The sequence below is a fragment of the Hipposideros armiger genome, unplaced genomic scaffold (genome assembly GCF_001890085.2).
Source record: "Hipposideros armiger isolate ML-2016 unplaced genomic scaffold, ASM189008v1 scaffold_186, whole genome shotgun sequence".
In the NCBI taxonomy this organism is placed as follows: Eukaryota; Metazoa; Chordata; class Mammalia; order Chiroptera; family Hipposideridae; genus Hipposideros; species Hipposideros armiger.
Window position 1 is genome coordinate 549,315 of NW_017731536.1, and position 26,011 is coordinate 575,325.

Here is a 26,011-nt window from a genome sequence, read left to right on the forward strand (position 1 = left end):
TTAGATTATACTATGATTGCCATTGTAGTGGTAATTAGCATCTCAATCACATTACATAATTATCCCTGTTTTTTTAGTAGTTGGAATAATTAAGTTCTAGACTCTTATAGGGGCTCTCTTTAAATGGCAGTCCCCCCTTGCTTTCCTTTTTATAAATCTCCTGTTGCATCCCTAGGAGGTCACATGGGGACAGCACACAGTAGGTACTCAATAAGCGCTTGCAGTTTAGGCCCATTACTATGCTTACGGCCCCCTACCCAGGGGGTTGATCCTTGGGGTCCCTCTCTTACCCACCCTACCCACCCTCACTCCCCTGTGGGTACCCCTCTTCATACTTCCTAAAGACCCGCTGTTGCTGTTTGCCAGAATTTTCCACGAGGAACTCTTTGGATCGGTTCTTCCTGCCCTCGAGGATGAGCCAGACATTTTCCCTGGTTTCTCCTTCATTGCCTGTTTCTATGACGATCTCGTAGGCTGCAGTGGAGAGGGTGGGAGAGGGTCAGCAGAGGGAAGCAGCTCCCACCGTCAGGACAGCAGCACAGCGGCCATTCCCTCCAGGTCCTGCATGTGACCTTAGACCACAGCCTGAGGTGGGGGAGCAGGTTAAAATCCTCACCTTTGAGGCACTAGAAATAGAACCTGCCCTGACCTATGGGCTAGTGTGATGTTCCCATTTTATTTATTGTAGCAGCCTCTTTGCCTGGCAAACATGGTAGCTGCTAGGAGTGAAGCACCAGCCACACTACGACTTCCAGGAAGCAGGACGTTTCCAAGAGATGCTGGGGCCTGGCTCTCAGGGGTGGATCAGTCCCTGAGCTGCAAATCGAAGATCCTATAGAGAAGGGAGGAGCGGTGGGGCCCAGCTACTAGGGCGAGGAAAGGGAAAGCCCCAGGCAGGCAAAACTCCAGGGGAGCCTCAACTCTCTAGCCAGCGATCCCACTCCCTGTCTTGGGTCAGTTTTCACTCTGGTGTCACATTCAGCATCACAGCCTCCTCCCCTGCAGCTCCCTCAAGCATGTCTGCATTCATTCATCCATCCAACATTTGTTAAGTGGGCGCCAAGTGTCAGGACTGGGCTAGACTCTGGGTAACACTAGAACTCAATTTCTACCCCTAGACACACACACTGACTATGCCAGAAGACGGAATATAGTAAGCTTGCAATAAAAGGCTGAAGTACTGTGGGGAGAGAGGAAAACCTGGCTCCCTGCTCCCTCCCTCATCTTCTAGCACTTTCTCTGTTACTCACTCCAGCTACTCTGCCTCTGTGCTATTCCTGGAGCCCTGAGGCGTGCTCCTACCCTCAGAGCTCTGCAGTGGCTGACTGTCCCCTCTGCCCCCAATTCTTCCCGCTTTCTCCCCCACACCAACCCCATATTGGTTTGGCTCACTCCCTCACCTCCTTCTAGTCCTTACTTAAAGATCACTTTCACACAGAGGTCTGCTCCAACCACCCTAATTAAAATTGCAACCTGACCGCCCCGCCCCCAACCCCCCGCAGCACTCCCAGCCTGCCTTACCTATTATTTTCTTTTGTCCCTATCACCTAACACCTTCTAACATGCTATGTAGTTTACTTATCATTTTATTGTGTATTGTATTCCCCCTCCCACCTGAATGTAACCTCCATGAGGGCAAGGGTCTTCTCAAGTGCCCAGAACGGTGCCTGGCACAGAAGCACTCAAGGAATATTTGTTGAGTGAATGAATGAATGAATGAATGGGCTAATCCCAGGAAGCTTCATGGAGGAAGCATCATTTAGCCTTGGGCTTGAAGAGCCATGACAACGCTCGGCAGAAAATGGAGGAATGTTCAAGGCGGAAGACGGAGCATAGGCAGATCCTGAGGGATGTGAGAGGGGCTTGAAGTCCATGCGACCCAGCCCCACCCCTCAGGGGCCAGGCCAAGGATGGAGCGAGCACCCGGAGTGACACAATAAGCGTTTGTTTGGAATGTCCCCTATGCATGTTGCTTTTGCTGTAGTAAATGAATCTGTGAGGGTTTAGGGTTCTGGATCCAAAGGGATAGCTCTATTTCTGTGCCTTTATCTCCTGAGATGTGATACAAACAATTAAGATAAGAGACGGCTATGCCTACAGCTCAATGTCATGTCAATCCCAGCCCCTCGGGCGGGCGGCAACCCTTTTGGCTTCCTGACTTCTCTCAAGGAGAAGCTCTGCTACCTGAAAAAGGTAGAATGAATCAGGGCAGAGGCAGGTAGCCAACAACAGGGAAGAGATGTCTAGAGAGCACCAGACACCTGGAGAAGGGCGGGGCCTCCAGAGGCGTGTGGAATGGCTGAGCCACTGTCAGGGGCTAGAAGCCATCACAGGATGGAGAGCGGCCCCACTGTGCCAACTTACTTCCTAACAGAGGGCAAGGCATGTTCTGCAAACCAGGCACCCATGAATTCAAAGTGGATCCTGGGTGTTGCTAAGGAAATGGTTTGTCAGCACCAAGGAGAGGAGGCAGGGAGTGCTAGGAACCTCCATGTGCACTACGATGAACTCAGGGAGGCGATTCGAAAAATGATGCAGGTGGAGGGCATATGGGTTGCAGCACATTTTCCCCTGAGGGTCCTGAGGGTAAGGAAGAGACGTAAGGTGTCTAAGCAAGGACAGCTAGGTAGATTAAAAACAAATGTAAGTGCCGAATATAAGTGCCACAAGGGCAAGGTTTCTGTTTTATTCATTGGTGTGTCCTCAGAACTCAGAATAGGCCGTGGCGCGTCGTAGGTATTCAGTAAGTATTTGCCAAATGGTCAGATAAAATTAGCTGAGGGTTGGGATGCTTAGCTCCAGCTGAGTCCTTGGTTCTCCCCAGGATGAGACTCCACCTGAGGACACAGGTGTGGTTGTCTGTCCCCTTATGAGCAGCATAGGAGAGTGCCGTGCTGCCCTCTGCAGGTTCCTAGTAAAGACGGATCAATCTGGAGTCTCCTGGGCTCTGTGCCCCTGCTCTCCCATCTCCAGTTCACATGCATCCTTCCGGAACTAATACACGTGCCACCTCCCCTCTGCAATCTCCTTGCCAACCCAGGTTCATCAAGGAACATTTAGGGTGTTTACTTATGTACCTCCTCAACAGAATTTCCTTCACTGAGCATCTGATTCTCCTCCAGCGATCACAGTCTCTTCTTCAGATTTGTAAGCACCATTTCCCACCTCCTTCCTAAGCTAATTCTCATTTAACATTGGAGATTCAGCCCAGGCATCACAGCCAGGCTGAGCCCACCAGTCGCCCCACATACTGGTTTCCTCCAGCTCATCATGGATCTCGTTGTTGGCACAGGCAAAGTCGCGAAGTATCTGTCCGTCACCCTCATTCCTGGAGAACCAGCAGTCACACTGGAAGCGGAAGGTCTCGTCCCGGGCGTTGTCCTTCACGTCAATGTAGCTCAGGTGCCAGCCAGGAAATATCCCTGTGGGAAAGAGATCATGGGGTCTGGAGCTGCATGTGTTCTCCTCCCCCTCTCAGACTTCCACTCCCCGGAGCCCCCTGGCTGTGTGCTCCGGACAAGTTCTCCATCCTCTCTTGGCTTTGGTCTCCTTGTTGATGAAATGAGGGGTTGGGTTAGATGACCTCTGATGAGGGTTCCTCTAGCCCAGAGAATATAATTCTCTTTACAAACCCTTAACTTGGGGTTCACGAATTCTTAGAGGATTTATGTGTGAAATTAAAGCAGTCTATGGGCCCTGAGAAATTGTGTTATAATTATACAGGGACGTTTTACCAGGGATAGGGCTTATAGCTTTATCAGATTCACAATGGGCTCTCTGACCCAGGAAGTAGACCTTTTGGAGTTCATGAAGCTGAAGGATGAATCCTATGACTTCCTGACACCAGTATCCACTCAGGTCACACCCATCATCCTTCCAGAACCAGTTCAGGCATCACCCCCTCCAGGAAGCCTTCCCTGATGTCTCCCCATTGCCCACTCAGCCTGTATCAGGTGCCCTTCTGGCTCCCACAGTATCCCACACCTGCCTTGGCCACGCCCTGACCACCCTGTTTACATGTGTCTCTGTCCCCCAGATCATGAGCCTTTGAAGGCAGGGACCAGGTCTTATTTGTCTTTGTTTCCCCATAGCAACTGGCATGTAGCTGTTGCTCAATGAATGCTGAATGAATGTGTTATATGACTTCAAGAAACTTTGCTATTTGACAGTTTTAGGAGGAACCAGAAGCTGCTATTTCTTTAGGGTATGTTGCTAAACCTGACACATCTTGCTCTAATATTGAACATGTAGCTGCTTAGTTGTAATTAACAGGGCTTCCCTCAGAAGTGTCCCTCCCAAATCATAGCTACCACGTATGAATTACTATGTGTTTGTGGTGATGGCTGCAGGTTATTTGCACCATGCACTGGTTCAGTTATTCTTCATCCTTCAATGTCCTTGATAGCTCAGAAAGCCAAAGGGCTCCATGTGAGGGGAAATCCCAGTGGCATGATAGGTTATGGTGGTGACACTTGCTGCTCATAATATGTCCTCAAGGCAACCCCCCCTTATCCCCCCCAGGAAGGCATGTATATTCTTTGCTCTCACATCTTGCCCTCTCATGCCACACAGGGCTGTGGGGGTAGTCCCACTGTCCCCACCAAAAAGTCTTTTTCAAGGATCAGACAGTGCCCAAAGCAACAATTGTAGATCCTGCTGCTGGTCTCAACCAACAGTCTTATAAGCACAAAGAGACACACAAAAATGGACACACATTTCCAGCTGCTCAATGGCTTCCCATCACTCTCAAAATAAAATACAAACTGCTCACCTGATCCTTTTCCATTCTGATTTCATTTCCTTGAAATCATTTACTTGCAACTTCACATACTATACCCATCTACACTGGAGTTTTAGTGCTTTAATATAATATATGAAATCCAATCTTGCCTCAGAAACTTTGCATTTATTTTCATGGCTACCTGGAACAATATGCCCCGGGTTCTGAATGCTCAGCCTGTATCACGATTGACGTGTCAGATCAAATCTCCTGTGTTTGGGAAGGCCTCTGCTCACCATACTATTTACAGAAGCTTCTTCATCCTCAATTACTTGCCATCACATTGCCATATACACACGTCACAATCTGAAATGATTGTGTTTTTATTTTCTTGTATATTGTCTGTCTTTTCCCACTAGGTTGCAAGCCCCACGAGAGCAGGAATCTTGCCTGATCTATCTACCACCACGTTCTAGTGTCTGGAATAGTGCTTGGCACATTATTTAATAAATGTTTGTTGAATGCATGAATGTGTACTATTATTGAATAGGGAAGAACAAGGAAGAATGGCACTGGTAGCAACATTTTATGAAGCGGGGGGAATAATTCAAAGCCCCATTAGGGAACATGGGCTGTCCTAGTAGAATCGATTATTTTATCCCCAATGTTCCAAAGTTTACTGTAGGAAAAACACTTAAAAACTGAACCAGTGTGGGGCCCCAATTTTTCCAGGCAAGAGATGGCAGGCTCTCTATGGGAATGAGACTGCTGGGTACTCCCTGGATTTCATCATGCCATCTACTATCTGCAATTCTGTAGTGGTTTTCCACATCTGATGGAATAAAAAGAGCCCAACTCTGTTTTTAAATATTTAGGACCTGACTCCATTCACCGTATTTCTTACCTCAATAAGGAAGAGCCCTTATGTAAATCCTCCGTACCATGAAATCGATTTATTAAGCATAACTTTTGCATTTCTTCTCTCCTCATGGAGGCGCCAAGCTATTCTGAATCTGCTTTAAATTCCCACCTATCCTCTGGACAACTTAGGCCTCACCTCTTCCATGAAGCCCTTCCAAGTCTCCAGGCCCACAGCATTCACTGTCTGTCCACTCACTTGGCCATGGGCAGAGATGGCTTTGGAAATCTTTGCTGTTAAGGTCATGATCATGCTTTAATTCTTTTATGGTGATTTTTATGTATGTGCTTAACTTCTCCAGTAGGATGTTAAGATGTGGGAACCATATCTTATGGCCTCTTGATTGCATCACAGGGATATTGACTCAATAATAAACATAGAATTGATAAATTATATTTATTATGAACCATCAGCTTTTTATTCCAGCACAAACCCTTGAAAATACTCTTTGAATAAATAGCTAATTTACTTCTCCAAACAACTCCCCTAAAAATAACCTTTGGCAAGCGAAAGATCCAGGTGGGTAAACCAATTTTCTTAAATAAGATCAATAGATGGTTTGAAATGAGATATGGAGCCATCACAGAGCCCTAGCTATAAAGGAATGTAAGAATCTAGTTATTATCTTTCCACAAACACTTTCATATGTACATCATCTGAGCTAGGATGCCAAGGGTGACACTCCTGTATTTGGCAGACCTGGGTTCCAGTCTTGGCATACTTACAAACTGAACACATTATAATATAATATCTCCATGTCTCAGTTTCCCTATTTGAACAATGTCATGGGAATAAAATTGAGTATTTATGAGGTTCTTTGTATTTCTATGCATTTATACTAAAAGAAAACATATAAATTCATTTTGTGGTAAAAAATTCTTCATTTAACAATAGAGTTTATTTCAGAAGAAGCAAGAAGAAGAGCAAGATAAATTAGAAAATAAACACACTGTTATAATTTGTTCACTATTATAAAAGCTTCTTGGTAACTGGAACTAAGGGGAAGAATTAATCATTTATCTTGATTTTTCTCTATGAACCATACTTTAAATAGCCTGAAGGATAATTTTTTTAAAACAGAATTCTAGCTGGTAAGTGGATAAGAAGTGAAAATTAGAAAATCACCATTTGTAACCCTAATTGGTCACCACTGGATGAAGTCATTAGATGAAGAGTTATGGGGGGACTTTACAATGGAGTAATCAAGCTGATGACCCTTGGATCCACTATTCTATGTGAACATCAATTAGAGTGGACTGCTGTAATGTAATATGAAGTACACAGGTATGAGGTATGACAAGTTCGCAAACTCCTCCTAGAAAAAGTGCTACATACCTCATTGCTGAATATCACTACAGTCACTTTCGAAGTACTTCCCTTGGAAAGCTATGCACTGATGCCAGTGCCTAGTCCACTCTTCAAAGCAATTTTGGAACTCTTTCTGGAATGACCATCAGAGCTGTCGTCGTATTACCCTTGATGTCCTGAATATCATCAAAATGTCTTCCTTTCTATATTTCCTTTTTATCTTCAGGTAAAGAAAGAAGTCATTGGGAGCCAGATCAGGTGAGTAGGGAGGGTGTTCCAATACAGTTATTTGCTTACTGGCTAAAAACTCCCCTACAGACAGTACCGTGTGAGCTGGTGCATTGTTGTGATGCGAGAGCCATGAATTGTTGGCAAAAATTTCAGGTCGTCTAACCTTTTGATGCAGCCTTTTCAGCACTTCCAAATAGTAAACTTGGTTAACTGTTTGTCTAGTTGGTACAAATTCATAATGAATGATCTCTCTGATATCAAAAAAGGCTAGCAACGTCATTGCAACAAGTTCGCGAACTTAATTTTCAGACCTTTGTATACTACCTGTGAAGTATTTTTGCCAAAGAAAGTTGAACCTGAATCTAATAAAACCTTGAGAGCTAACTTCCAGATTATAGAAAATATGGACAACAAAGAGGCAATGACACCACGAAGAAGCAAACAGACAGGTCCAGAATGTGGAAATTCGATAGATCATTGGACTCAGTTCCTTCAACAAGTTAATGGCATGGAAGAATAAAGGGAGTAGGCCCCGCTCTGCATTGAAAGAGGCGAAGAAGCTATAACAAGTAAATGTAGTGTGTGGACTTTGTGAGCATAATGGTTCAAACAAAGTCACAAGTACCAAGACATTTTTTATGTTATTAAGGAACTTTGCCTATGGAGTGGAAATTGGATGACAGAAAGAAATTATCATTAAGTGTGATAATGGCATTGTGATTTCATAAGAAAGTGTCCATTTTTAAAAAAGCAACATACTAAATATGTTGGGATGAAATGACATGAGGTTTAGGATTTGATTTTATATCTTCCAGCAACCAAAAAGAAATTAAGAAAGAAAACTAAAAGGGTAAAGCAGGTATCACAAATCATAATTGTTGAATCTATGTGATGGGTATGTTGGAAGTTCATTATACTTGTTATTCCCTTCATTTTCGTGCATGTTTAAAATTTTTCATAAAAAAATAACTACTGGATAAACAAAAAGAGATGGAAAGGGAGATTCAGGAAAAGAGAAGGTTGCTATGCTATTAAGTTAACTAAACATTTGTAACCTGACTTATACAGTCACTTTTCAGGATCTACAACTTTTTTGTGGAAGACTCTCAAACAAAATATATTTGTCCTCATAAATTTCTATGCAAAGGAAGCATAATGTAGCTTGAATATTTTAAAGCTAAATATGAAAAAATGTGGCATAGAGAGCACTTAAGGACATGTTTAGCTGTCTTAGCTTATATTAACATTTAATACTTCTCCTCCATCCCTGGAGGAGAAAGCTACTACAAAGAGGAAATTAGGCACCCAACCTGGACTTCCTGTCCCTCTCCCGACCCTAATATCCCAACCACCTGGGTTCAATAAAGATACAGAAGTGTTCCTTTCCCTGCCAATGATAGGTCCTGCTTTTAGATCCAATATCTGATTGAAGGGAAGGAGGCCCATTTGTCTGCCTATAAAGGGAAGAGAATAATATCAATGGCTCAGGATTTCTTTAAGTCCAAGGGCCACTATGGGGCCAAGGCAATCAGATAGTCTTGGGCTATCCAAAGGAGGAATCGAACTCTTTGAAGAGCTTGGTACCCCTGCCATCCATCGTAGTAGCAACAAATGACACAGTTGGGCTGTGTAGAACTGTCCGTGGTGCTGAACCACTTCTCTTGTCGTTCAGGGTTTTGACAGTGATGAGACAGAAAGAAGGACTGTCGTGTTTTTGCATAGAAGAAAAATACATCAAGAAAACTGAGGAAGTCTAGATATTCTCATAATCAGTGTCAGATGTGGGCAGCAGTATTAGAGGACTTAGTCATGACCACAAAGGGGTCATGGCGTGGACTCAATTTTTGAAAATACTAAGGCATAAGGAAAAACTCTGATTATAGAGAGATGTGGGTTCCCTGTGACTGAGGCATGGAAAGGCAGGGATGGATCTAAGAGACCAAAATAAAGGTATGAATAAATTCTATTAAAATATTTTAAGTCCCTACTACCACAAGCAGTATGATAGGCATTAGGGAGAGAACAATGAAGAAGGCAACGGTCCTTGAGCTGATAGTCAAGTAAAGGAGACAGAGAATAAATATGTAGTTACAAATATGACGACTGTTCCTGGAGGGGGTTCTAGCAGTAGGAAGCACTTTCAGTGAGGAGGTGAGGACATAAGAGAGTTTGCTAATCATAAGCAAGGAGATGAAATTATGGGAGGGTGTATGGTGGGAGTTAGGTCACAAGGCAAGGGTCCAAGTGGCTGGAATTATATGACAAGTCCAGGATCAGAACAGAAGCTAGTTTCTGATGATTTTAGGTCTAGATTCTTACTCTTTTTCTTGCTTAGAGGAATATAGTTGGTTTCTGAGCCGCAATCACCATTGAACTGCCCATAGAGCTACGGAGATCCCAGCTGCCAGAGTTAAGAGCAATGAGTTTGTCACCTTGAGAATTATAACTCTGGACCACTTGGCTTCACTGGACTTTAAGCTGCTGCAGTTAACCCCACTGATATCAGGCTTTCTGATGGGTCCGCACTCTGATTTGGTGCGCTTTATGTTGGCCCAGTGGCCTTAAATGCTTTTCTGTCCAGCAGCAAATCCTGAGGCAGATTCTTTGCTGCATTGCCCCTCTGCCCTCGAAAGTACTAATATCTTGTCAGTTTGTGTTGGTAGCCAGGCAGAGAGTTGGGAGCTCATGGATACAATGCATTTCTTTGTGATGACAGCAGGGACATACTTCCTGGGAATATGCTTCCTAAACAATGGTTTGCCTCTGGTGTAGACAGTGTAATCGCAGACTGTATGCATGGATGTTAGGGTAGACAGACCTCCCCTCCCACACACACACCTCACTCCCATTAATCTAATCTGTCAAATCCTTCTAATAAGGCTTGTGATCACACATACAATGGGGCTCACTGCTTTTACTGAGCCACTGGTAGCCCAATTAAACACTGAAGCGATTGCCTTGACTGAGTGATCCATTTGTTGGGTGTCATGGGCATCAGTTCATCCTGATCTTGTGAACTTGCTGGGGGAAGAAGATGGCCTTAATGATTATGACCCTTGTTACTAAGTCAGGCTTTCAACTGCCAGCCACCCTGCTACTAGTCCTAAGATTATCATAATGGATGAGAGGGTGGGAAATAATTCAGAGGTCTTTGTTTTGTTTCCTTCTTGGGCAAGAGGAGAGATTCATTAGGGATATTTTGAGAACGCCCTATAAATATGTTTCTTTTCATAGACTCATACTGATGACACCTGAATGGGCACGTGAGGAAGAAGTGTCCCCTTCCGCAGCAGCCTTTTCTAGGTAAGACACATCCCCACACCCTGATAACAAACATGTATGGGGAACACAGTCAACAGAGATAGAAGAAACTGCCCTCATCTCCTCATCTTTCTTTGGCCCACGGACACAGTGGCTAGGTCAGGGTGCAGAATGACAATGGCAGGATGGGCTGGCACACGACATTGTGTACCAGGATAAGCATCAGGCCAAGCATTAGAAGGCCTGGATTTGTTTTGGCTGTATCCCTTTCTTGCTGTGTGGCCCTAAGTAAGACATTCAGACCTCACAGAGCCTCAATATTTTTTGGTAGTAAGAAAGAGAGGTAATACAGTGCTGCAGTAATTCACAAAGTTGTTGTAAAGATCAAATGTTTGTATCATTAGTACCTAAGAGATCACCAGGCAGGTAATGAACACTTTAATGTTTGCTAAACGAATAACTAAGTGGATACAATGAGAGTTGAGGACTGTGGAGTGCTGTGCAAATATTCGTTATTGTATTGCTTTGAAGACTGACTATTTTCTCTGTGCCCATTATGAATTTATTTCCTGTTCTGGAAAAGATTTAACTGTTCAACCTATGTTAAAGCAAAACAGTCTAGCTCCTTTAGGAAGCGAGGTCTCAAACTGCCAAGTTGGGTTTAATCGGTCACCATGACAGGTGTATTGGTCTTCTGTGAAGGCTTAGAAAAAGTGAGGACAAATACAACAGTCAGGACAGTTCTGGGCCACTCATAGGGGAGACTCAGAAAACTCTGGAGAAGGCTGTGAGCGGATAGCTTTGTGGAGGCTAGTTTCAATGGAGGACAAGAAGGCTGAGTTAGAGTGGTATGAATTAAGAAGGAGGTGAAATGCTTCGAGGAGGTGAAATTTAGTATTTAACTCTTCTCTAATTAAATAAAATAGCACTTAAAGGCCCAATGCTAGAAAAAAATTGTCAATGTGGCCTGAAGACAACAAAAGGATAACCAAAGAGACATTAAGAACATGAACTTCATCACGATTACAAATGTGACAAAGTCTCCTTAGGTACTTTGAAGTTAAAAATAAATTTCTCACTTGGCTTATATCCTATTCCATCATTTATATTTATAAGTGAATTTGACTAATTTTAGACTTGCTATTCTAAATAAACAAGCATAGCCCTTTATAGAAAATCCATGGGAATTGAATTTGGTGATATAGCCTTTTTTTTTTCTTAATTTGTATGCCTGAACTAGGAAGACTTAAGGCTCCAATGTCACAGAAAGTTAAGAACCACTCATCACCCTGGGAAAAAGCAGGAGGAACTAAGCTTCATCTCTAAAATTTGTCCAGAAACACTGGCTCTTCTAATTGATGGGAGCATCAAAATGGTGGAAATCAGCTGTTTTCAGTTCCCTACTCCCCCAAGGTAGAAAGGTCAGGGCCGACATGCTTTAGGGAGGTGGGGAGTGGCTCAGGTGGAGAGCTGAGGCCTGTCCTCCCTCCCACCCTGACTTTGAGCGGGAGCTACCTTTATTGTCGTGCCAGACCCTCAGCTTGCAGAGGTGGCCCAGGCTCAGCATGTCAGTGAATTTGAACTTGTCCATGTTGTTGCGCTCAAACTTGTTCCAGTTGGTTGACTGCTTCAGGGCCAGGGTCCCGCTGTCCCCATTCTCCCCAAAGATGATGATGAACACGTTGGCATCGGTGCCTGCACCTGGGAGTGCACAAAACAAGGGTTCTGGGTATTGGCCTCTCTGAAACACAGCTCTCCTGCTCTGCCCTTGACCCTGGCATCGTTGGAGGAGCCAGAAGTGCAGATGGGCAGTTCAGAGTCAACGAGGCCAGTGTCCTGGGACTCGCGGGTCTGCGACTTTATCCTTCATTGTATCTCTGTGCCATTGTATCTCTGTATATGCTGGCGCACTAACTGGAGTCCCAGTTAGCAAGTGTGAATGGTTCAGTACAGGAATTCATCTCGTTATGGGGAAATGCACCCATACTTACAAGGCACGCCATGTAGACTGCCTTTACAGTTTGGAAATACAGGCTCCCTCCTACATACCATGGGTTCAGAAGGATGTTCCCCAAATCTACCTCTGGTTGACATGCTACACTAGAGTTCATATCATTTGCTTAAGCCAAATAGAGATATTAATCCCAGTTAAAAAAAATACTTCTGGAAGAGATGACTCTGTGAAACTTTTCTGATACACGCCCTGTGGTTATCAATTAATTTATCAGTTATTTTCTGCGGGTGCATCAGGAGGGGATGGAGGGGCTTGAAAACATGTGGACATTTGGAACTTAAGCAAAAAGAGTAAAGGCTCCACTGTGAGGAGAAAAGGAAGAAGGGAGATGCCAAAAACAAACTTTACCGGTTTTACTGACTCATCACTTACGCCTGAGATCCTACCATGAGAGCTTCACTTCTTTGGCTAAAGGCTTCTCTGTTGAAAATGCAACCTACCAGGGACAGCAAGTTAATCCCTCGCTAGCCACTTACAATGAGTGGGAATGAGTTTGCCAGATTCTTTGCAACAGCTCCTGGAGTACAGGCTTGGTACAGGTAGGCAGGAGGTATTGCCTCCGAGATGAGTGTGTTCCATCTCAGCTCCAGGCCTTTGTGTACACTAGTCCTTTTCCTGCCCTTCCTCCAGTGTTCTGTCTGCCTCAGTAGCATCTGTTTGTCTTTCTGGACTGGACGTTAGCACCACCTCTGAGAAGGCCTTTATGACCCTTGTGCCTGGTCCCCAGCTAGGTAAGGTGCCCTCCTCTAGGTTCCCCAGCACCTGAGCTGACAGAACCTCACTGTCATTGCTTTACTAGAATGTCAGACCCACAAAGGCCCAGGGTCATATCTCCATCCTATGACTTCAGGCCAAAGCTGGCACACAGCAGATGGTTGCCAAGCACAGGGATGTGGGAAGGGACCCACAGATGCACAGCACCTGGGCGAAAGGCATCAGGAGGCAGCAGGAAGACAGAGGACTCCGAGTCATGCTCCATCGTCCAAAGTGCTGATCATATTGCTTGATAATGTTTTCCCCACTTCTCCGAGGTAGGAGGGACAGAGCTCATTTGGTCATTGAGAGGAACTACTTTTGTCCAGACAGAAAGTGACACACTGTGGAAAGGACTTGGCCTGACTAACGTTTGGAAGGCTATCTAAGGAAGAGTGCCCTGACTGGAGCCCAGGGCCTGAGCCAGAACTTGAGGAAGGGCCAGAGTAGGGTGAGGTAGGAGCGGGAGATGGGAGGACCCTCTGACTCACCCAGGATGTCACTGGTCTTAACTGAGATGGAGTAAGTCGTCTTCGTCATCATCTCCTCTCCGTCGATTACGGCGCACATTTCACACACCAGGGTCTTCTTGCCCTGTCGCTGGGACAGCCAGTCTCCATAGTAGAACATGGTCAGGTCTCCAGTGTTCATGTTTTTCAGGAGGATCTGGGTGAGAGGAGCCAGTGTTGGAACGCCCTCCCTTACCTCCACCAGACCCTCTACCTGCTAATGCAGCCTCTCGGACCCATAATCCCAGACCTGAGGCGAGTTCTTCCGACTTAGACCCAGGTGTGGAATGGGCCCCCTCCAGCACAAAACCCCTGCCCTGTGTGCCTTGCACAGGTTCTGAACCCCTCGCCAGGACTACCCTTGTTTGGGGATTTGGAAATGGGTAATTTGTCCAAACATGTTTCCAAGATTGTGCACAAGAAATGTTGGCTGCGTGAATGACAGAAAATGGACCAACCAAATCACGGTCAGCCGTGAACACCTGGGAATAGTGTACCGAAGTTGGCCAGATTGTCCTTGGCGTGGGCACCATATTGTTGGCTCAAGAAAAATCTGCTAGTGGCTGAAGAGGGGAGTAGGAGCCTGAGGGGACTTGGGACAGATGGCCTTTGGTGGAATGGGGGACGAGAGGACTGATTCAGGGGGGAGTAGAGGCCCAAGAAAGAGGCAGCCCCTATCTAAGTCATCACAGGCCCACCAAGAGCTCCCTTACTGTCCCGCCTAAAATTCCTACTATTAGAGTCTCGTTGTTCCAGTTCTTGCTCCTCTCTCACCCCTCCCAACTCCCTCCCTCCGAGAAGCCCTAGTCTCTGCACGCTACAGTGCATGCTGTATTCTCTGGCAGTTGATTCCATTTTTGACTGGACACAAATAAATAAAACTATGTCTTCTGATTAATTCATATCAAAGAAGCCTATTGGATGGTAGAGGCCAGGTTGTGTAATAACCCTTTAAGGTGACATTTACACTTTATCAAGGTCCACTGACAACCGAAAAGAGCAGGAAGAAGGGTGAGCAGTGGGTGGACGGGAAGGCGAGGGGGCGGACATTTTACCCTCTCCAGGAACCACTCGGGCCGGCTGCCCAGGCCGTCAAGCCGGATCCGCATCTTGGTGAATGGAGCGATGTCCAGGATCTCCATGAGGAAGGTGTCGTTCTGTTCCCGCTCAAATCTGCGGGTGGAGAGGACAGGCATGAGGAAGGGCAGCCGGCCACAGGGAGGGGACCAGGCCATGCCTGAAAGCAGATTCAGGGTGAGGAGAGAACGGGCTCTTACTCAGGCTCTCTCTCAGCAACCAGGGACTCTCTAATAGCCTGGGTCTTGCACTGCAGATGTATTCCCAAAATACTAGGTGAAGTGTGTTTGACCGGTAGGAATGGCCCTGAATCAAGACCTATCAATTCTGGGTCCTAATCTCATTCTTCTAGCCACCTAAGCAGTCCCATCTCCTCCCTGGGACTTGGGTTTCCTCATTGTAGTCTGAGGAGAATGACACTAGCCCTGCAATCTCACAAAAGTGTCACAAGGATCAAATAAATGTGAAATCAACTTGAAATGTTAAAAAAAAAATTTCCTACCTGGAAAATTTTACAGGGTTGCCATGAATAGTGGGGCAGGTTATGAACTGCACAATTCTACATGGTGTTGTTCACATTTTTAAAACACATAAGGTACTCTGCACAACTGAACTCAGTGGCCCTAGTTTGGGTAATGCTACTAATAGCTGTAAAGTGGCAGGTGAGTCGAAGGTAACGTTGCTTTTGTTGCTATTACAATTTTTCTGCTGAATGACCTCATCCTCTCAGAGATGCTCTATCTTTATTCCCTGCTGCTCTCCCCACAGTGTGGCACATATAACGTGACCTTCAATGCTGACTGATTGCTGACTGATTCCAGATGCTGCTGCTGCTAAGCCCCTGGGGGTAATGCAGGTGGCACGGAAGATATGACACTGCATGACAATTGTTATGCTTTCCTGAATACAAGACAGATTTTTAAAAACAGAGACCGCAGCCAGTGAGGCCTGGGACTGCAAATATTGCACACCGAGAACTAATTACTCCTAGTCTTTAAAGGCAGTGGAGGGACAGCAGTGCAGTCTAATACTTTTTGATAACTTGCTCATGTGCATTTTATGATTGTTAGAAGTGAAAACATTCTCCCCAAAGTCGGCCCTAAATCCCTCCTGCTCTCATTTAAGCCCAGTGTGCCCCTCGGGTCATGCAGAAACCGGAAGGAGGCACTCACAAATTCCCTTGTCAAGCTCCTATCACATACTGGAGAGTCTCTCAAATAATCTTACAACTCATTTGATTCCTTACTCATTGCCAGGTGTACAATGTTGCAGATCACAGGAACTGTAGAATTCTTGGCTTTGTATTTCTCTTGCGTTTTCACCTTTCGCATTTAGCCAAGTATCTCCATTTTATGGAGATTTTATGGTGGGCAAATGTTCGGAAAGAGGGAGAAACAAGCTTTTCTTCTAGAAGACTGAAGAGTGGATTGCTTTGCCCCCTCACCCTTATTTACGGACTAAACCCCACCTACACCTGGATGGACCTCCTCTCCTCCGGGCAGAAGGCCCGCATTCAAAGGGAAAGCCCTTCATTGGCCTTTCATCCCTTCATGACTCACTAGCCACCTCCTTCTGCTGCCCCAGAACCCCTCAAGACACCTCAGTTGACACACAGTAGGACTCCCACATTGAGGGGCTACTGTTGGAGAAGCGGTCAGGCTTTGATCCATATCTTGGAATGCCTAAAATTCTTCTGTAAAATAGTGGCCTTTTCAGCCTAAGGCTTTGGGCCTGGTTAGCCTCAGGCTGTTCTCGGGCACAGAGACTCTGTAGGAGTGGTTGCTGGGGAGGACAGCCTTTGATAGGGGGTGGGGAACAGAAGAAAATCAGAATAGCAAGCAAGTGAGGAACAACCAAAGTCCGCACTCCCCAGATGTCACATCTTCAGCTGCTGAGTAGAGGCTCCTCTGAGTAGATGAGCAGGGCAAACCCTGGACCACTCCAGAGGCTCAGGAGATTCCCAAAGACACAATGCTATCAAGTAATCTATAGACCTTACAATAAACATTTTTGCATGACAGAAGAAAGGAAAGAAAGGAAGAAGGGAGGAAGGGGGCGGGGAAGGAAAGAAGGAAGGAAGAAGGGAGGAAGGAAGGGAGGGAGGATAGGTCGATTATGTGCTCAGGTAATCAAGGAAGGCTTCTTGGAGGAGGTAGATTTGAGCTGGACCTTGAAAGAGAAAAATCTTGAGACACAGAAGAGTGGTTGAAGGGCAATTCAGGAGGGAGGAATCACAGGGACAAAAGGTTGGAGGTTGGAAGGTTCCAAGGCCTGAGGGGGATGTGAGGGAAGCAACCTGGTTGAATGCAGTGTGGGGCTAGAGGGTGGAGGCCTGGGTGCGTGGAAGGGCAAGGGGTAGAGGCTGCCCCCGGATACCTGGCCTTCTTTTTGTCCAGTTGCACTTCCTCTGTGCAGCCATACATGCCATAAAGGGTCATAAAGATGTTAGAGTCGGTGCCACCGCCCACCACATCACCTGTCCACACCGTCATTTCGTGGAGCACCTGCCATGAAAAAGATGTGAGTCCTGAGCCTTGGCCTCACCCATCAACCCCACTGACTTGCCTTATTCTCACCAGGGCAACACAACATGTTCTCTAGTCTCTGTGGCTCTGAAAACAGCACCCCCTCCCCTGCCCAATCAATGGTGAATGACTAGAGAGCAAGAGTCAGGCTTTGTCACCCTATGTCCCCCACTGTACCCAGTTCAGCACCAGAGGAGAGTTCTGTTTCTGATAGAGAGTACACGTGCAATAGAAACATGACTGAAAGCCCCAGGGCTAATTGATTTCTTTGTCAATTGAACCCCAGCCTAAATCCATGCAATCTAGTCCTGAATGTGGTGGCAGGACGGTGGCCTTTGGAGCTATCCACAGTACCATTTGAATCCCAGATGTGCCACCTGCTAGCTGTTGAACCTGGACAGATGCCCCACCCTTGTCAGCCTCTGCTCCATCCACTGTGAAATGGGGATAAACACGTTACAGAGTTGTGAGAGCTATAGACACCGGACCTGCCATGTGGTGTGGCATCAAGAAGCAGCAGCAGTTCTTCTGGGTGACTGTCCCTCCTTCATGTTGCAGCCAACACACACCCTGAGCATCAGTGAGTGAGGGACACTTCAGAGGTGATGTTTAAGGGAGCTCTGCCTCCACCCACTTGTGAAGTGGGACAATCACATATTCTATCCGATTATCTTTCACTTGAGTTTGGGATGTTGCTCCTTTTTGGAGGCTTGCCCCAAATAAGATATATACCCTTTGTCTCTCCCCACTAAAGGAGGAGGAGGGGGCAGCCTGCCTTTCCCAGGACAGTGCCCTCACTGAAGCCCCTGCCTTGGTTCTTCCTCTGAGATCCAGCCTCGTGGCAAGAGGGGCCATCTTTATCCATGATCTGGAGTGTCTTCTGGTCTTGGCTTCTTATGCCATTCCTCCTCACCCGGTGCTCAAGGACTAGCAATTAGGTCCCTAATTCAGCCTTATATACCAGCCAGACGTGCTTTGCTAGGAGCCAGGAGACTCAAGCCTTTTCTGTGTGACCTTGGACCAGTCTCCTAGCCTCTCTAGGCCTTGGCCTTCTCATATAGCACATGGACATAATGCTTCCCAAAAGCATTAGTAGCAAAATGGTTCAGGAGAGGCTTGCACACATGGCCGAGGAAATGCCAGGCTAACTACCTCCTTCGTACATACCTGGCCCTTCCCTTTCCCTGTGGTTGCGACATGGTGTTGTCACCTGTACAGGTGCCTGGTATACTCACTAACCAGGAGCTTTAGAGCTCAGAACCTAAGTTATTCATCATAGCGATGTTGTGCCTATTGGGTACTGGGTGCTTTTCAAGCAGCAGCTAGAACCTTCGCCATGATACTGCACAAGGTTAGACGTAGTATTTTCAGGCCTGGCTCAGAGGACAGGTTAGCTGAGAGAGTAATGGAAGAACCTCTTGCTTTACCAGGAAAATCCGCTTAGACCATCTAACAAGGGCATCTGTGATGAGCACAGAGCTATTGAGAATGAAAGCAGGAACCTGGTGCTTTTTTTTGCTCTTACCCAGACAGGCATAAAAAATAAAATGATCAAAATGAGTGCTTTCTGGCTCCAAGGAGACTGGCCCCGTAAGGCTGGTGCCTCCAGACTCCTATGTTCTCTGTGTGTGTGTCTCTCTCTCCTTTATGCAGACACATCTCTTTTTATGTCACAGGTGTGTTTCCAGAAAGAGACACAGAAACAGGGCTTTGTGATTCCGGTCTGATATCCGACGTCCTGGGGAGATGGCCAATCCAAAGAACCCTGCGGTTCTTTGTCAAGTGACAACCCTGTGTTCTTTTGTAACATGAATAACAGGGATGTGAGTCCGGATTTCCATGGACTGAAGAGCTCAGAGGGAGCTGCAGCTGCACTGAGCGGGGTGTGCATGTGTGTTGGGGGGCGGGTGGCACACACACAGGCACACACATGCCCACGTGCACTTTGGGAACTGGGTCAAGACAGAGGACCCTGGATGAATGGTGTGCTCATCCACACCGGCCATCTGGCCACAAATGGAGATATCTGAGGAAAGCAGGAAAGGCTGAGGCTGTCTAGTTGCAGGAAGTTCTGCCCTCTGGCTTTCAAGCAGGGGAGGGGCAGGCATCCACTCTCCTGCCTGACAAGGTTTTCACAGCCCATAATTCAGCTCTTCCTTCTGTTTCAATATGTAGTATAGGCAGGGCATGCTCAGGTGCAGGGCGATTCCTTCTCACCTTTGTGGGACAGCTTCTGACCTAAATCTAGTAGCCAATTGGTTTGGATTCAGGGACAGAGGTGAGGGTTGGAGCCTTCTGTTTACCCCACAGCTTTTCAGGGAGAAAGAAATACCTGCAGGGTCACATGAACCAGAGGCCCCTGGGCGACCAACTGGCCATGTGTCCTTGGGCCCCAGCACCCAGCCATCCTGCCTCCTGTCCAGCACTGACCTGCAAGTCTCTACAACTTGTCCCAGGTCATTTGACCAGTTAGAGGTGGAGCTGGGACAAGAGCGCAGAGCTTCTGCCTTCCAGCCTTTTCCACTTAAGGAGGGCCTTGTGCAGACAGGTCTCGCTGCACTCTGAGACTCAAAGGCTCAGAGAATCCTAAATGCCATCTGTCCCCATCCCCGTCCTACTGGTGTTGACAGAGCATCCTTGGAGAATAACGACTCTGCCCACCTATGTAGAGCTGTAACTTTGCAAAGCTCTTCATGGACTGTTTATGGTCTCATTATTTCTTAAGCTCTTATGTGGAACAAAATGGGAAGCATTGTTTCCATGTGCTATATGAGAAGACCAAGGCCCAGAGAGTCCAGGTGACTTGTCCAAGGTCACACTGTAGTAGACCAGAAGAGACTTGAGTCTCCTGGCAAAGCACATCTGGCTGGTATGCCAGGCTGAAGCCTCTGCTAATGACCCAATAACAGTCTCCTGCTTCCCTCATTCCCATTTCCTCACCGTTCCCCAACCCCAACCTGCAGTGCCCTTGCTGTTCAATGCATACACACAGAGGCCCCTCTATACCTTCACCCCGATGTTCACCACTGTGGCATCTAGGAGGTCGAAGACACAGGAGGTGAAGCCATCTCCTCGTTCCTTGGCGAGCCAGGAATTGCAGCGCAGTGTGTACCTGGTGCCTTGTGTGGGCACAGCCAAACACAGCTCATCCACCAGCCAGCAGCTCTCCGGGGCGGTTCCATCATGGCCCAGCTGGGAGGGGACACATGGGCACCATGAGGACCTTGGCACAACTGGGAAGGAAGCCCTCTCTGCTCAGCATCCTGCGGCCTCCCCGTTCAGTGCTTTCTTCCAATTCTCTCTGGACTAAGTGACCCAAGTCCTTCCCATGAGGGGAAGCGATTTTGAAGTTATCATTAAGGTCTCTAATCAGATGATTTTGAGTTAATCAAGAATATTCTAGGTGGGCCTGACCTAATCAGGCAAAGCCCTTTAAAAGAGGGTCTAGACATCAGAGATGGAAGAAGTCAGAGAGATTTGAAGCAGAAAACACCTTTTATTAGCCTTCCATGTTTTGGAGAGGGTAGCATGGCAGGGAATGCAGGCAGCCTCTAGGAACTGGAGGCCTCAGTCCTATAACCACAAGGAAATACTCGTAGATATTGCCAACAACCAGTGAGCTTGGAACAGGACCCCAATCTTCAGATGAGACTGCAGCCCTGGCAACAACTTGATTTCAGCCCAGTGGCACCTTGGGAGGAGGACCCAGCTAACTCACATCTGGATTTCTGACCAATGAAACTGTGAGATAATATGTTTGTGTGGTCTTAAGTTACTAAGTTTGGGGTCATTGGTTACACAGCAGTAGAAAAGTAATACACAAGGCATCCTCATTGAGTAGCTGGAAAACTGGGACCTGCAGTGGTGAGCGGCTCATCCAAAATGATGGCAGAGGACAGGAGGTCTTACCCCGCTACCTGCTCTGAGGTGAGGCTCAGGTTCGTTGCTCTGCCCACCCTCTACTCCTCATTCTACCTGTGGATAGGTCAGCTCCTTCCTTCCCTGGGGGTGGTCACCATCCTGAGGCCCCAGGGGCCAGCACCTCTATTTTCTTGATGACGCCCACATCCAAGCCTCCGACATAGAACTCCTCCACAGAGCCGCAGCTGAAGCCCTTCTTCCCTCGGGGGTGGTCCAGCCAGATTCGATTACTGTACTCCTCATCCTCCCCGATGAGGATGACGAAGGCCCGGCTGTTGGTGGCTGCATCCTTGTCCATCCCAGTGGTGACTGAGACATAGTAGGGAATAACTGCAAGAGATCATGGGAGCCCCACCTCAAAACGGGCCAGGTGAACCAGGGCAGGCTTGTAGACTTGGAAACGAAACTCGGAGACTTTGTCTCCCTGCCTCCGAGACAAAGTGCAATGGAGCTTTCCAGACTGGCGTGTTATCTATATTGAGTGTCTACTCTCCAAGAAGTGAGGGAATTGGTAACTCCCAAGTGTAGTGCAAAGAGGGCATCCTTGCCACTTCGAAAAGCCCTAGGACCAATTACCTTAGCTGCACCATGTGAAGTTGGGTAAGAACAAAAATCTTTTCCTAAGTACAGGGGATGCCTGGAAAGCTTACCGCCGGAGCAAAAACGAGGTTGGCAAAAGCAAGATCTACAGAAAATAGAAATTTAGGGAAGAATAATAAAATAGTATTATAGATGTAATATAGTAAATGAAAGTTCTAGAAGGCACCCATATTCGTCCATTAAACTATATTAATCATTATAGAAACTTGCTCAGGTAGTGTGGCGTAGACTTCTAGTTGCCCACCCAGTATCTATTCTCCATGCAGCTAGGGATGGTCATGCTATGTAAGCAGATGGTGTTGGGAAAATTTGTTTTAAAGGGTTTGACTCAACTGGTACGAGCACCTTTTGGCCCTGACCCTTCCATTCATTCTGCTTGGAGTGTGGATGTGTTAGCTGGAGTTCCAGCAGTCATCTTGGAACCATAGGCAACCTTTAAGATGGAAGGCACTTGTGAGGCTGCCAGAGTGATGAAGTTGAAAGAGTCTAGTTCTATGACTTCACAGGAGCTGCTGTATCAGTACCAACTGCTTACTCTCAGACTTTCATGTGAGAGAAAAGGAAAATCCCTAACTTGTTGAAGTCACTATCTCCAGGTCTCTGTCACTTGTAGTTAGTAATTGATATAAACAGGAACCCCTTCTCCCGGCTCATCTTTCTCGGTAGCTTGAAACACACTGCCTTGGTGTAGTGGATTATAGGTTACACAATCTGTATCTCTTTGAAAAGTTTCCAAACTAGACCTTCCTGGATGGAATTACCTGCATTGTTTTTTTTTCTGCACTTGCCTATGGCCTTGTTTTAACCTTTATAAAGAGAGCACAGTTGATCACAGTGCTTAATTAAGGAGAGGCACTTTCTTGTGGGTTCTGTCATTTATTCACATAGTGAGAAGGTAGAGTATAAAATGATCAGCTTCCTCTGCTCAACCCCACAGACCCACCATGTTGTCTCCTGGAGGGGAAGATAGTGGTCGTCATGCTGCATATTTAAGAGAAAGGAACAGAAAGGCAGTGCATCGAAATGTCCAATAGACAAATGCGAAACTGCCTTATCTCAAAAGTCTGGTTGGAAAAATCCACCTGTCGGGAGATTATTTTATAAAGGACGGAAAAATGGAAGCCAAAAGAGTGACTTGTCCAAGGCCTCATGTATTATTGTCAGAACTAGAAGTGGAACCTAAATCTCCAAAAAAACAGCTCAGGACTCCCCCACCTCCACATACACACATCATGCCTTAAGTTTTCATGGCTCAGTCCTTTGTGTGATGCTCTACTAGCAGGCAAAGGATTTATATTACTGCTGTTGATTTCTGTCTGATGAGACGTCCTAGGTCCTCTCAGCTGACTCTATGCCCTGAGAGTCTGGGTAAGGGCAGAGTTTACAATGGTACTTTCCTGGTGTTGGATCAGTGGATTAAAGGCATCACCACTCTAACTTATGTAAGTCTTTGCATCCCCATCTGTAAAGGGGACTAATCCCTGCCCTCTCACCTTTCAGGGTTGTTGTGGGGATGTGAACAGGCAATAGGTGTGAAAGCTGTGTGTAAGTTGTAAGATGTTAGATTTCAGTCAGATGATGGTGGGGCAGATGCATGGCCTGTCCAAGAATAGCTTAAACACACTTCCAGGTGCCTGTTCCTCCTCTGACGAGCCCTCTGCTTGGCTTACCTGTGCCCTTCTGAACGTAGTTGACCATGGGCCCCGTCACTGTGGCGATGTCGACGCCTGCCATCTTGGAGCTCAGGGCGATCTCCCAGAAGTCAGCGGGGCTGCTGCAGTTGCTGCTCCGGTCCCCAGTGTACTCCTGTCCGGAAGAACATGACCCAGGCCCATTACACCTCTGGCACCTTCTGCCCCACGGGGCCTCCCCCAGGTATGAGGACGATGACAGGCCATGGCTGAGCCAAGCCCCTGCTGGCTTGCACACACCTTCTCATAAAAAAGCCTCTCAAGCAGCCCATCCTCCTTCTTCAGGGACAGCCAGCGCCCGCACAGGAACAGGAACTCATCCTCGTTGGTGTCGTTCCAGATGTCCACCTTCTCCACGTACCAGTCTGCACACAACTTGGTGTTGTCATGGCGGAGCTTGATCTTGTAGATGACGCCCAGGTCAGCAGCCTCAATGATGAAGGTGTCAGACTGGAATGTCCAGATGTGGGGACTTGGGTGAGGGACGCTCCCCAGTTCTACCCACTTTAACCCTATCCATCTAGTACCTTCCAGACCCCTCAACTCTTGAGCTAAACAGGCCTTCCTAGCTGGGGAGACCTAGGACTCCGTAGGTCTAACATAGAGTATTTGGCATTCCACGTTCTCACTTCCACAATGGTCCCATTTTGCAGTCCAATTCTTCTTGGGATAAGCCCTGTGGATGTTTGGAAGATGGACCCTGATGAGCTGTGTAAGTAGGGGTGGGACAGACGAGAGTGCTCTGCCCAGTCCTGGTTAACTGGACATCCTTACTTATGTTGAATATTGGCATGAGTTCTAGTGAGAGGCTGGAGGGTAAGAGCTATTAAAGAGGTCAAATCATTCTGAATGATGGGAAAGGACTTGAAATTTCCGTGGGGAAGCTGGGAGGCAGTCAGAGGAATCAGCTGGCAGAGCCGCAGGAGAGGAGGCAGGGACAGGAGAGGCTCTGGCACAGGCGAGGCTGAGGAGAGGTCCGGGGACAACATCTTGAATGGGGGTTGAGGAAGGTTTTGTGTGAGGGGTGACAGAAAGCCCTTCTCTGTGTTCCTGATTATACCTTCAGCAAAGTGACATTCCACTCTTGGGTGCATGGATACTTTTGGAATTGTTCAGTAAGATGTGGAATTTTAGGCCTTGGGTGAAGCGGAGTCAAAACACAGGTTGAATGTGGCCGATAGGAGCCTGAGGAGGAGGAGGGACAGGTAACCCTGGGTGGCACCGACTTTTCTTCTGAAAGATGTGCTAAGTCACAGTGCTGAGGGCTGGGAGCCCAGAGATTAACATGATAGAATGTCCTCTGCCGCTCCCTGGGACAGGCCAGGTGGTAGGTAGCCACCTGTGTAATGACTAGAAGCAGGTCTGGGAGGACTCTCCAGGTGAGGTATTAAGCTGAAGATGGGGGTATTGGGCCTTCCAGGCTGTCAGGGCAGGTCAGTCTATGGGCTGAAAAATCTGCCGATGAATGGTACATGGCTGAGGGTAGGTGTGCATCCATGCAGGCCTTGGGGTACTGGCTGAGTTCATTAGAGCAAAAATAGGCACATCTTATGACACAGCAATTCCACTGCTTTGCATGTGTCCTGGGGGGACACCTTCACATGTATACAAGGATATTTGTTGCAGGGTAATTTTTACAGTGGAAAATTGGGAGCCATTATGTGTTCAGTGCTTGGGGAACAGCTAAATAACTATGTCAATACCATGTATAGAATGTTATGTGTGTGGTGGTTAAAAAAGAATGAGCCAGCTCCATCTATGTTTGAATATCCCGACACGGAAGACTTCCAAGGTATCCCGTTGCACGCCAAAGGCAAACTGAGGAAGTAGTCATATAAGATGATGCCTTCGATGTAAAAAATTAAAACCGCAGAACAGCATTATGTATTTTCTATGGGCATATGTACATGGATGCAGAAAAAACGCCTTGAAAGATTGGGACACAGGACACAGTGTGGGGCATTCTAGAAATTGGTGCCCAGCCATGAAGTTTTGTGAATCCCATGGAGGACTCAGGCCAGATCTGGGATGGGTATAAGTGAGGGAGTGACTCCATCATCTTTCAATAGGTTAACTGCGGAAGCCCAGATAATGGGTTGGATTTCAGGAACCTGGAGCAGGGAGTCAGGCGGATCCAATAAGTGGGGTGAGATAAGGAAGGGCTGAATGGAGGCAGAGTTGACAGGGCTCACCTGAGAGTTATTTTGAAGGGAGAATCTTCAACACCTGGCGATTGATTGGATGTGGGTGGGGAGGGGGTGCTGAGTGGAGAGGGTGTCAAGGACAACTCCTGGATTCTGGGGCAAGTGATTAGAGAAATGGAAGCTATCTAAAAGCTAGATGCTCAGCAGTGAACTTAAAGTCACACAGATCATCATGACTGAGATAGCAGTAGCTCCAGCTCCCCTGATGAGACGTCGAAACAGGAGGAAAGGAAGAGAAAGGGGTTGGGCAGAATGGAGAGGAGATTTTTGTTGTAATG

At 46.9% G+C, this 26,011-nt stretch overlaps 1 protein-coding gene across 1 annotated transcript in view; it reads right to left on the reverse strand.

The window, feature by feature from the left end:
- Nucleotides 1-26,011, reverse strand: part of LOXHD1 (lipoxygenase homology PLAT domains 1) — a 158,805-nt gene that overhangs the window by 12,557 nt on the left and 120,237 nt on the right. Inside the window, exons 31-40 of the mRNA XM_019652717.1 lie at nucleotides 23,770-23,979; nucleotides 23,509-23,644; nucleotides 21,360-21,568; nucleotides 20,324-20,509; nucleotides 17,169-17,296; nucleotides 14,771-14,888; nucleotides 13,698-13,872; nucleotides 11,955-12,140; nucleotides 3,252-3,422; nucleotides 336-474 (exon numbers count right to left, since the gene is read on the reverse strand). Coding sequence (XP_019508262.1) covers nucleotides 336-474; nucleotides 3,252-3,422; nucleotides 11,955-12,140; nucleotides 13,698-13,872; nucleotides 14,771-14,888; nucleotides 17,169-17,296; nucleotides 20,324-20,509; nucleotides 21,360-21,568; nucleotides 23,509-23,644; nucleotides 23,770-23,979 — 1,658 coding nt within the window. The remainder of the gene's footprint in view (nucleotides 1-335; nucleotides 475-3,251; nucleotides 3,423-11,954; nucleotides 12,141-13,697; nucleotides 13,873-14,770; nucleotides 14,889-17,168; nucleotides 17,297-20,323; nucleotides 20,510-21,359; nucleotides 21,569-23,508; nucleotides 23,645-23,769; nucleotides 23,980-26,011) is intronic.